The 10,437-nt window shown below is 32.8% G+C and overlaps 1 protein-coding gene across 1 annotated transcript; it reads right to left on the bottom strand.

Moving 5' to 3' along the window:
* Window positions 1-590: 590 nt before the first annotated feature.
* LOC123680351 lies at window positions 591-8,522 on the bottom strand. Its single transcript, XM_045618196.1, has 3 exons — window positions 7,993-8,522; window positions 2,798-2,923; window positions 591-1,131 (listed from the first exon to the last, which is right to left on the bottom strand). The coding sequence occupies exons 1-3, from the start codon at window positions 8,492-8,494 to the stop codon at window positions 917-919; spliced, it is 843 nt and encodes a 280-aa protein (XP_045474152.1). The 5' UTR covers window positions 8,495-8,522; the 3' UTR covers window positions 591-916.
* Between the last annotated feature and the right edge of the window lie 1,915 nt (window positions 8,523-10,437).

Genomic DNA, 10,437 nt, shown 5'->3' with positions numbered 1-10,437 from the left:
TCATTTCATGACTGATCGAAAAATTAGCCATTTTCGAGAGATTTCACTTTGAAGAGATATGATTTCGATCTCCAATGCCATAACTGAACTTTTTATAGCACGTTATAATCAATGAGTATCTACCAGGACTAACCTAAAGGGATCAAGATAGCTATGTCCTCCTTTGTGTCTTCTATATAATCTCTTTGTGACTTTTCTTGTATTGTATAGGTTCACTAATACCTATTTTAGGCAAACTTGTACCAAATTCATAAGAAATGCTATAAGAATTATACAGAAAATATGAAAGAACTAGGTATCTATATAATTTTGTTGATATTTTCTATGAAAGCATTTTTTGCTCGTAAAATTTGATAGATTTCATGAATATTAATTCAATATCTTTCGAGACATCTTTGTATAAAAAAAATTGGATCTAGGGTGGAAAAATTCAAACCATAAAATATTCATCAAATTTTTTATTAAAGCAATCATTGCAAACTACAATCTCGTTTACAATAAATAATCAAATATTGAACTCGACAATACACTACAAAACTATTTCACTATAAAACATGCCAGGCGAATACACTAGTAGCACCTGAAAATGCCTTCGGAACTTACATTTCTGTTTGAAATTAAATATTACACTGAATCAATATTTTCACTGAGGTTTCGTATATTACTTATTGAATTATGGCAAGTTCAAACAGCTAATATAAGAAAATAAATAAATAAATAAATAAATATTTCATAAATTAATTCTGAAACGAGGTCGAATTGGAACTTAATAAATTAAAAAAAAGCTAATTTGGAAACACCGAATGATCCATCGGACGACTATACTGGCTCGCATTGATACGTGAGATCACGTGATTCGAATTCTTCAGGTCCAATTTCAGATTCGGTACTTCATTGCTACTACTTTTGGGGGTTTTTAGTAACCACCAGAACTCTCAGGGTAGGGGGCTCTGTAGGAGTCTTCTCCCATGCTTCTGTGCCAGCCACCACCACCACCACCGTGGCTGTGCTCAGCTGGTGCAGCGTAAACCACGTGGGATTCACCTCCACCACCTCCTCCACCTCCCATCTTCTTCATTCCCATCATGGCGGACATGAACAGGGCCACTTTGGCGATTATCATAGCGGTACCTTGAAAAGAGAAGTAATTGAGAACAAAGTTATAATTGCAAAAAACAGACTGAAAATTTTCTTTCTCGTGGAAGAGCGGTTTAAAAAATGAAAAAAAAATGGCTTGACGATGGGATTTGAACCCAGGTTTTTTACGTATTGAAATCCCAAACTACCGTTTTAGCACAACCTAATTATAACTGATCGGACTGAGAGGTGAAAAAATTTCGTATTCAGTATCATCGTAGCAATACACATTCTCAATTTAATGCTTATGTTTTCGATTTTTTTCATGTTTTTTCCTTGATTTTTGCTTCAAATATTCATGGATGGTATTCAAGATCTTAGAAGATCAATGCGGTAAACCAATTGATTTTCATAACAAATTTTATGAGGAAAACTTCTGTATTGTGAAAATTTGATTATGGTTGAAAAGTTTTTCACTGCAACAATTCCAATTATTAATATATTAATGAAAACATATACGATTATTAACTATTAACATTATCCCTACATTTCTCCAACAACTATGAAGATTCCTATCCTGATATTCTTAATTATATAACTTCAACTGTACAAGATGTCCAAAATTTGATGCTCTCTGAAAGTATCTCGAGAACTAAAAGATTCAGAGAAAAAATCTTCAAGGACCCCTGATCCCTTCTTTTGAAATAATAAAACAGCAGATCATAGATTTGTTCTCGATTTTCTGAAAAATTACTGTTTCAAATATTTCACTATATCTTGGTTTCTGATCGAGATATTCGAAAACTTCTATAACGTTTTTTTTTTCAGTAATTTTTATGGTTTATATTATGAAGCTAAAAACAGATCATGAAAATCAGCTATCGGTTTAGAGCTGAAGAGGAATGTATGTTTTTTGATAGGACAGTCTATATTTTTCAAGATTCTTAGCTGCAGATTTTTCGAAAAGCATTCCGTTTTTCAAAAAAGTTACCCGTTTCAAAGATATTGCGTTTTTCGATTTCATTCTTGGAAAAGGGAAATTAAGAACAAAAATTCAGACTTCTGTAACTCTGAAAGCACTTAACAGATTTGGCTAGAAGCTGAGCTAATACTGTCGAATAAATCAACTCAATAAGCCAAAATTTGAAGTGACGATATAATAAATTGTTTCTCTATTTCAATATAGTGATGAGTTCATTAAAAGTGCTATAATGAACTCATGAGAGCATTGTCTCCAGTTATATTTTATGTTTTGTGGTTGTGTATACTGACTTCCGATCCTATCATATTTCAATACACGTCAATTGTCAAAATAATAAATATAATTTGGAAAAAGTGAAAAGATTTGCAATATTATTCGCATTTTTTCTCAATTCTGGTGTTGTTAAATCGATTTTGTCAGACATAATTCACGAAATAAATGCGTAATTGTAAATCATTTCAAAATTCGAAACGTACGATTCAAATTCTGTAATCTGTCAATTTTCGTAACAGTCACACCAACTGCCAAGATACAATACAAAAGTCACTACGATGTATAATCTGAATTTTTCATTGAATTTGACAATATTTGACAAAACTTGACCGAAAAAAAAAACATCGTCTAATAATCGTTGTAGAAGGCAATTCCAACACTCATATCTACGTTGAAAAACTAGTTTTTGTTGGAATAGGAGCCCATTCTGCAACTAGTAGAATATACTATCATCACACTACATACCTGCCATGAAAGCAACTTTGCCCATCATCATTTGTCCCATCATACAAGCCATACCAATCATGCCCATCATCATCATGCCACCTTTCTTACCGCCGCCGCCTCCACCGCCACCTCCCTTCTTTCTGCCTGTAATCATAAAAAAAATTAGAGGAAATTGGAAAAATTTTCTGGAAAAAAAATTACAAATATCGCATTGTGAATGATTGGAATTTCTCTTTTTGATTGAATATTTGCTAATTTTTCAGAGAAAATGTTTAAGAATAAAAGAGAAGATGTTGAAAATTTGGAGAATTTTCATTTTCTGCGATTTTTCGTAAACACCAAAAATATTGATCTTGTTCGTAAACTTCTACCTAAAAACATGTATATTTCATCATCATTTGAAATTAGCGTTTTTTTCAAATTTTTTAAGTCGTTAAGTTGCTCAACTTTGTTATGATCTCGTTGTAATTTTTTACTGAATTCAAGAAATATATCATGATATTTTCCTAAAAATCACAAATCTTAATATTTCAAATACAGTTCGAAGGCATATTGGCAGGAACCGTGTGAAATACAATATTTTTGAATAGTTTTGTTGATTGTCGATTAGAAAACAAATAGGTACTATGAATTGAAAATTTTTTACACTGATTTGTCATAAATTCAAAATATTTATGAAATTTTTTCAATGTCAAATTCCGCAAATAAAAATGAAAAGAATACACAAATTTTTTGGACTTTTCTAAGAGGGGATTTAATGGAAGCTTATAAAAAACCGACCAGTGTCACATCATTTTTTTTCAATTAACACCAAGCTTTGAAAGATTTTCGAAATTTCGGAATAAAAAGTCGGTTCTGGATCGAGATATTGGTGTGTCCATTTGTTGTTGTTTGAGAAATGGATAAAAACGAGTTTCAAGCAATGACTTGATAAGTACTACACAGACTCTGTCTTATAGAAAACAACGGTAAAAAGGTACTCCAGGAAATGAAATTTTGTTCGAATGAAGAGGTGATTGCCTAGGATGGAGCCTATTTTGAAAGCAAAGACAATTGTTTCTGCAGAAAAGGCATTGAAAAGTGAGAGGAGCGCTGAGTACATGTAACGCTCTTGAAGGTGACTGCGTTGAGGAATAAAGTCGAATTTTTAGAAAAAATGGGTTTGACTGATTGGGCCCGGCACCTATTGTCTGGAGTATTAAATATGAACAACCATTGGAAATTTTTTTTTGAAAAACTTAAAAATCGTTATTGAGATAATCTATAAAATCCTCGATTAAATATTAATGTCATCTTAAAAATCATTGCTGTCATGCACTGTTGAGTCTTCTAATCTCCCCGCGTTGTCATCTGAACATCAATGTCACCTCAAAGCAATTCATTAGGTAATGGCTTAGTTTACTTGTTCACTATCAGTTTCAAATGTTCCGGTTTTCCAAGCAATTTAAAACGATTTATGATGCACATCTTCATGCCAAAAGCCTAGCAGAAGACACGTCACGCTCACTTGATCCTCAAGCTTGACAATTTTATTCGGATCAAGTCGATTAAGATGTTTATTAATTTGTTTTTAATCTCACCGCGCTGAATAACCCAGTGAAAATATGGAACAATAAGTTTCACCCAGTTCTTTCTCCGCAGTTTTCGACGTTGCAGTCTTGATTAGAGTGCATGGCATATTAAGGGCAGATGGGTCGTTTTCTTGTCATTCTAGGAATATTGGAACGAGCAGGTTAATGATGGGAAAAGCTTCAGCTCTCGTGACGTTTTTTTTTAATATCATTCGTATTGAATGAATTGCTTGTGAGAAATGGAATTCATATTGTGGATAGTGCAGTTAGACTTGATTTGATTTCCTGAGAAATGCATTATTTAGTTGCTTTGTCACTTTAGATAATACTGTGAATGGAATTGAAATGTAGGTCTGTAAGAGAGTTCCGTGGATTATTTACTTGTGGGATATGTTGAGCTTGTTCTACATATAGAATATTTGATCATATGTATGCCGATGAAAAGGCAAATATGTTTTTAGAGAGGCAAGATGTTTCACGTTTTCTGGACGAGTCAAATTCTTGTCATAGCCTCTGCCAATTTGTGTTGTTTTATAAGAACTCCACACTAACTATCCATGCACTTTGTACACATCAAAAGGAAATAAGCTTATATTCTTATGAAACATTCAATGCACCAATCTGAATATCAATATTTCCCCAAATTTCATCAAAATCTGGAGAGTAAAATGAGAAATATTGGAACAATACCATTTGGAACATAAAAAGGGCTAAAATTTCAATTGAACCACTCACAACCCGATCTAAAAATCCATACCAGCTTTCCACGAATTCAGACTAACAGAATGTGATATATCGGAATACCAGACATTTCACATTTGTCCATGCTCAACGCCCACCCTCTATCTGGAAAAGCTGAAATTTGTATGGGACCATCTAAGGCTCAAACTGAAAGCCCTCACACAATTTTATTGAAATCCTAGGAGAATTGTTGAAGTTGAGGCTGTTAAAAGAATATTTGGACACACAGATCGATAGACAGGAAACCAAAGTTGTTCAGGATTGTCTGAATCTCATTTTGCGAATGGAGATGTTGAAATCGTAAACCAAAGTTTCCTTGCTTCCACCACCTTTGGTAGAATTGGAAGCAAAAGTACTAAGAGTGATGTAGGCTCACCACTACGATACCTAAATCCAATAATCACAATTTTTTTTATTTCAGGACTTAACCTCAACTGCCAGCTGAGAGAATTCATTTCTACAATCCCTTCAAAGATCAATTCTCATCAATATTTTAGAGATTGAACTGAAGAGGAACCACAGCACTAACTTTAGTGCTTTAACTGCTTGAGCTATTAGTGCTGAATTATTTTGCAAACTGTTATCTTCTTGTATTTGGGGTTAAGCTAATTGAATGTTCTACAATCCCTTCAATGGTCAATTCTCATCAACATGTTATGGATTGAAGTGAAGAGGAACCACATAAACAATTTGAGTGCTTTAGCTGTCTGAGTTAGGAGTGCTAAATTCTTTTCGCAAACTGTCATCTTCTTCTATTTGGGAGAAAACTAATTGAATGGTATTGAATTGTTGATGAAAAAGTACTAAAAAACTGCAGTAAAAAAGATCCTTTGAAAATGCATCTACAAAATATTTTTCAGTGAAACTTCAAGAACTTTCCAAAGAGTTCTTACAAAATGTACATGAAGAGATTAAGTTAAATAGAAATGTTTCTTCGAAGAGAATCAAGAAGTTTTTGATATGACCTAACATACGAATGGAATGTTTTGATTGAAGAGTACTGATAAATCTGGATCAGAAAAGTCCATCTATAAAATATTTCAATCTCAGTAGAACTTGAAGGACTTTCCACAGATTTCTTACAGAATGTACATGAAGAAATTAAGTTGAAGAGAAATGTTTCTTCGAAGTGAACCGAGAAGTTTTTGATATGACCTAAGATATTCAAGAGAGAGAAAAGTTATAAAAAGGAGAACACATAAAATGTATATACTTAAGGCACCATTGTATGTTCTGAACAAAAAAAAAAGATCTTATAATCGTTGCAGAATCCTTTATGAAAGAAGTAGGATTTTTGAAAAACTATCTAGTTCATCTACCCAAGCCACATAGATCTCTAAGAGCTATTCTATTGTCATCTATTTTGGCTACAATGCTACAGTTCTGACATACAGTTGCAGCCGCCTCCGCTTCCGCCGGAAACAACACCACCATATCCACTGCCTCCATAACCACCTTCCCAACCATCTTTACCATTACGTGGTAACTTTTTTACTTCTTTCATCGAACGGCCTGATTCTTCTTCTGGAGAAAAATATTTTTTTGTCAATTCGGAGATCGAAGATGTGCTGGTGTTTTAAAAACGCAAAGAAAAAGTGGAGATGGAATGGGAAAAAGTTATCCTTGTTTTATCTGTTTTTTTTTATTTCAAATTGAAGTTTTCATGTTTTTCAATTTAAGTTGAAAAATTTGACAATTAATTGTCGAATTGATTCAGATTGAGAGGAAAAAGGTATTTGGTATTTTTGGTCCTTCTTGGTGGATTTTATGACGGTAACGCCAATTTGTAGATGTCAGATAGTGTGTCAGGAATGTAAAATTAAGTTTTTTCTATATTTCATCCACTTATTATGTTTGATATGTTCATGAAAAGTGCCACTTTGTTGTTATATGATAAAGTCCAAATCATTTTGTACTATACAGAATGTTCGAAAGAATTAAATTCAAGCATTCAGAGCTATCAAGGATATTTTCAAAAAGTACCTAGAAACAAGATAATATACTTTCTGAAAGCGATCGTTAAAGTTATTTTATGTATCTAGTTACTTTTTTAAATTTCGTTATCTACTTTTTTCACATTTAATAAATTTTTCAACATATTAGATTTTTGAATTGCTTTTTGGTATGTGAGATACTTTTCGGTATCCAAGATATCGGTACTCAAACATTTATGATATCTTTCTGCTGAAAAATAAAAGTTCAACGGATACAGTAACAGAGATCATTCCAAGTAACTAAGTCACTATGAAAAAGCTGAAATATATTTTCTGGCAGCTCTACTAGATCCCTTATTACTTTCAGTATTCAGTTTCTATAGTAGGTACTTTTTGAGTTACGGAATACATTTTTTTCAATGTATTCAAGAAACAAGTTAATTTTTGATAAGAATCAAAAGCAACTAAGAAACAGTAACAGATATTTAAAAGTAATCACGTTAGTATAAGATACTATACTATCTTCTGACTGCTCCGCTAGCTTCCAAAATACTTTCGAAGTTTTATAAAGAATTCTACCATTTGAAAGTTCATTGTCTGAATCTGAAGATTTTCAAATTGAAATAATTTTCACATACCGTTTTTATTTATACGATGAGACATTCAAGATTTTCAAATTGAAAATGTTGAATGTCTCTTTGTATAAATAAAAACGGTATGTGAAAATTATTTTTGTAAATACATTCATGGCGTTTCAAATATGTATTTGTTGTTGTATTCATTTGTCTCTCATTTAAGAACGTAAATGAAGCATTAAACTAAAAGATACTGCCGAATTGAGCATCATAAAACGATGATTTTATATGGAAAAATTGTAATATTCTAGGAAAGTCCCAAAAATCTTCTAGCGGAGCTTTCGACTACCAAAAAAATTAATAAAAAATTAAAATATTTCGTTTAAACTCACCCACATCACCCTCAACTGCTGGTGCCATGATAAACTTGATGGTCCTAGATTTGAAGTAATCCTCGATTTTGTCATGCAAAATCTCGTCTATCTTCAGGCTTCTAGCTTCCAAATCCCTGGGCAGATCTTCCATAATAGAATTGTTGAGATTATAGTTCGGATTTCTCCCAATCTCCACCATATCGTAGAACAACATCGGCTTATCATTCACTAAAGTTTCATTGACGATGTCCAGACTGGCTTCCTTAACACACAAAAGAGGGTATCCACTTATCAGACATTTCCTGAACAAATTTATAGTCCTGTATACTTTAGGGTGGATTGCCGCACTGCAGTCAACCAAAAGGGTTGACAAAACGGTCACTGCTAGCAAGTTCTTGATGATCAAACCCATCTTGAGATGCTGGTGTTTGTTGCTGTTCGACGATGTTTTGATAACTGAGGCTAACAGTCGAGCATATTGTCTTATATAAGAGGAGGTACAGCAGACCGTGTCCATCATCAAATCATGAACGCGAAACGTTAATGATGGCAGTAGCAAATGTTTTTAGATGCATTCTAATGGTAAATTTTATGGTCTCTTTGACTCGTGTTCCTAATGTCGAAATTATATCGAGCATTTAAAATACAGATCGACGTATGCCCTGACAAATTGGGCAACTCATCGCTGCTTTTTGGGTAATTAATGAGAAGAAATTTAATGAGGGCTTTCGATGATTCGGAAGCTGGATAAAAATAATTACTAGAACATTTTTATTTATTATTTTTTTCGTGTGTTTCTCGAAATTTGAGTCGAAGTTTGGCTTAAAAAATGAGATTTGACTTATTGATGAAGAATTCAAGGTTGGCCGTCCGTAAACACGATAACTCTCGGAACTTGAATATTTCAGTGTTTGTTCGGATCGTAAATGCTGCAATTGCGTTCGCAAAATACAACTTTCGAAGTTATAGAAATTTGAATTTTTATTTCCTCAGATAATTTAACACTATACAGGGTGATTCACCGCGATGGCCTATTAGGAGTTTATGGAAAACTGATCATAATTATGCTGAAAATTTGCATGTTGGGGTTCGAGAGAATGATCTTTCTCCCTAAAATATTTTCAGATCTCTACAACTTACGGTTATACCGGAAACATATTACTACTTCCTTATTTCAAATGGCACACCTAGTATATTATTGCATCATTAAAAAGCTTTTTTGATGATGATTTCAGCAATATACCATACCTTGGGTAAGAACTCAACGGTTCAAGAGTTTATGGGATTCTTATGAAGAAAATGGTGTCGACGCGGACTCACATTTTTTCGAATATTTCTGCAGAAAAAATGTTTTCCAGAAAACCTTTTTCATTTTCGATTCTGCAAATACGTAGTAATATGAGACTGTTTGCAGTTTGGATTAAAAATGTACAGGGTGTTTATAAGAAGATCATGAACTTGGACGAATCAAATTCTTCAAAACTCAAGATTTTCGATTTAGAACCTATATTTTTCATTATCTCAGTCGATTCTAAGTACGAAAATAGTAAGGGCTACTTAAGCAAACCTTATACATAAAAAGAATACTTCAAGAGTTATCGAGGAAAAACCTTAAATGAGTAAAAACCACAATTCCTAACTGTGTGGAGTAGTCTGTGACTTCTGGAGAAAAAACAGAAAGAATCAGCTCAATGAATCCTCTGCTCAGGGCTTTCATATAAATCTTTATTTTATTGAATTTTCGTTCTTTTTTTTGCTTTTAGGGTTGAACAAGGTGTTGATTTAAATTGAGAATGTTAAATTTATTTAACGATTCTGTTAGAACATAGATTATTCGAACCGAACTGCTGTGTTTATATTTGGCATCACTCGAAATTTGAAATTCAAACTTAAAACCACAGATTACTATAGTCTGTGTTAGAACTCTCATAGATGAATATTATTTATTTGAGATTTTAAGGTTAAATGGCAATTCTTGTAAACAACGATATCATATAAATGAAATATAATGAATGAATGGATATGAGTATCAGAGCTAATATGGGTGGTAGCGAGCTCAATTCGTTATAATTATCGAAAATGAAATAGAAATCAAGAAGAGAATATTTAATCTTTAGCGTCAACGAAATTGGAATAACTCATTTATTTTATTATAAACACTACTTTGTTCAACAAATGGAATGTTAAACGTGCGTTTATGATGGTTTTTCTAATTTAGTAGCTTATTTCCAAGGTTCAAAAGGTATATCTTATGCTTGAGAAAACTTCAGTGTTCCGGTTTTCAGGGGTGAATTAGCTCATTTTGAAAATTTAAAATGGTTATATCTTTTTAACAGGGCCGAATCGGAAAAAATGGTAAATGAAAAAATTATTTCTTTTGACCTCAGGAAGCTTCGGTTAAAATATATGTACAAGTCAAAGACTCACCCTGTATGTATGCCTCTAACATTTCTTTTGCTCTAA

The sequence above is a fragment of the Harmonia axyridis genome, chromosome 5, assembly GCF_914767665.1.
Source record: "Harmonia axyridis chromosome 5, icHarAxyr1.1, whole genome shotgun sequence".
In the NCBI taxonomy this organism is placed as follows: domain Eukaryota; kingdom Metazoa; phylum Arthropoda; class Insecta; order Coleoptera; family Coccinellidae; genus Harmonia; species Harmonia axyridis.
Note: the sequence above shows the minus strand (reverse complement) of the source record. Positions and strands in the feature narration are given on the sequence as shown.